Source organism: Triticum dicoccoides, chromosome 3B (genome assembly GCF_002162155.2).
Source record: "Triticum dicoccoides isolate Atlit2015 ecotype Zavitan chromosome 3B, WEW_v2.0, whole genome shotgun sequence".
Taxonomy (NCBI): Eukaryota; Viridiplantae; Streptophyta; class Magnoliopsida; order Poales; family Poaceae; genus Triticum; species Triticum dicoccoides.
Genome location: NC_041385.1, coordinates 671,169,010 through 671,171,280, shown reverse-complemented (window position 1 = coordinate 671,171,280; position 2,271 = coordinate 671,169,010). Strand labels below are relative to the sequence as shown.

The 2,271-nt window shown below is 58.6% G+C and overlaps 1 protein-coding gene across 1 annotated transcript; it reads left to right on the top strand.

Moving 5' to 3' along the window:
• Positions 1 to 221: 221 nt before the first annotated feature.
• LOC119281794 (ammonium transporter 3 member 1-like) lies at positions 222 to 1,697 on the top strand. The gene has a single exon (XM_037562224.1). The coding sequence runs from the start codon at positions 222 to 224 to the stop codon at positions 1,695 to 1,697; it is 1,476 nt and encodes a 491-aa protein (XP_037418121.1).
• The last annotated feature ends 574 nt before the right edge of the window (positions 1,698 to 2,271 follow it).

Genomic DNA, 2,271 nt, shown 5'->3' with positions numbered 1-2,271 from the left:
TCTAGGCACGCCCGCCATTCGTTTGCCCACATGTCAGCCATGGTCAGCTGTCCTATGTTAGCTGGGGCCGAAAACGGTCGACCTATATATAAGACCGGGAGCGTCGCTTAGCTTCAGTCGTCACCAGACCACTCACCACCCACCACTAGCATCTCCGGCTAGCGGACACTGCCTCTAGCTGCAGGCGAGCGCGGCGGGGGCCTGCCGACCGAAGTAGCAAGATGGCGACGGCCGCGGATTACAACATGTCCGCTGGGTACTCGCCCAACGGCATAGTGGTGCCGCCATGGCTGAACAAGGGCGACAACGCATGGCAGATGATCGCTGCGACGCTGGTGGGATTGCAGAGCATGCCCGGCCTGGTGATCCTCTACGGCAGCATCGTGAAGAAGAAGTGGGCCGTGAACTCGGCCTTCATGGCGCTCTACGCCTTCGCCGCCGTGTGGCTCTGCTGGGTCACCTGGGGTTACAACATGTCCTTCGGCCACCAGCTGCTCCCCTTCTGGGGCAAGGCCCGGCCGGCGCTCGGGCAGAAGTTCCTCCTCATGCAGGCCGTGCTGCCGGAGTCCACCCACTTCTTCAAGGACGGCACCACCGAGACGGTCTGGATCAATCCGAATTACCCCATGGCCACCATGGTCTATTTCCAGTGCGTCTTCGCCGCCATCACGCTCATCCTCCTCGCCGGCTCGCTGCTGGGCCGCATGAACATCAGGGCCTGGATGATCTTCGTGCCGCTCTGGCTCACCTTCTCCTACACCATCGGCGCCTTCTCGCTCTGGGGCGGAGGCTTCCTCTTCCAGTGGGGCGTCATGGACTACTCCGGCGGCTACGTCATCCACCTCTCCTCCGGGATCGCCGGGTTCACCGCCGCGTACTGGGTCGGGCCCAGGTCCACCAAGGACAGGGAGAGGTTCCCGCCCAACAACGTGCTCCTCATGCTCGCCGGCGCCGGCATACTCTGGATGGGGTGGGCCGGGTTCAACGGCGGTGACCCTTACGCCGCCAACCTGGACTCCTCCATCGCCGTGCTCAACACCAACATCTGCGCCGCAACCAGCCTCCTCGTCTGGACCTCCCTGGACGTCATCTTCTTCAAGAAGCCCTCCGTCATTGGCGCCGTCCAGGGCATGATCACCGGCCTCGTCTGCATCACGCCCGGCGCGGGTCTCGTCCAGGGGTGGGCAGCGATCGTGATGGGGATCCTGTCCGGCAGCATTCCGTGGTTCACCATGATGGTCGTGCACAAGCGGTCCAAGCTGCTGCAGCGCGTGGACGACACGCTGGGCGTGTTCCACACCCACGCCGTGGCCGGGTTCCTCGGCGGCGTGACCACGGGGCTCTTCGCGGAGCCGACGCTGTGCAGCATGTTCGTGCCGGTGACCAACTCCCGCGGCGCCTTCTACGGCGGCAGCGGCGGCATGCAGCTCCTGAAGCAGGTGGTGGGCGCGCTCTTCATCGTCGGCTGGAACGTGGTGGTCACCAGCATCATCTGCCTCGTCGTCCGGCTCATCGTGCCGCTGCGGATGCCGGAGGAGGAGCTCGTGATCGGCGACGACGCGGTGCACGGCGAGGAGGCCTACGCGCTCTGGGGCGACGGCGAGAAGTACGACTCGTCCAAGCACGGGTGGTACTCCGACAACGAGACCAACCAGCCGCGCAACAGGGCGCCCAGCGGCGTCACGCAGGACGTCTAGGTCGCCGGCCGCTTCGCTTCCTGGCTGTGGCAGGAGTTTTGTCGTACGTTTTTGTTGTTACAAACGTGCACAACGGGCGTTGTGGAATAAGCTATTCATTTTGCTGTTTTTGAGACGCCGGCTCGCGGAGAATCTCCCTACCATTTGTCATCTGCATTAGAATCTTCGAAGTTTGTATCCATTCCAGGTCCTGGAAGATCCAGTACGCAGACATCAGATACTGTGACATTTGGCAAAGTTATTTTCACCATATTGTCAGATTGCCATCAAACTGTGCTTTGTTCCCACCCTATGTACCTATATGCTATAAACTCGCCATTTGGGGTTTGAGATGAAAATTCAGGTGTGGGTAAAAACGATTTTCAAGGAACTGTAGCTTCTTCTTGCCATACGATATCTATATACAAACTCCACTAATAGCTATCGCCACAAAAAAGTATTATACCTATTTTTCTTTTTCTTTTTGCATGTAAAATTACAATCTATTTATCTTCAATCATGACAGTACAATACAATAAACGCCAAAAATAACAATAGTTACATCTAGATTTGTAGACCACCTAGCAACGACTAC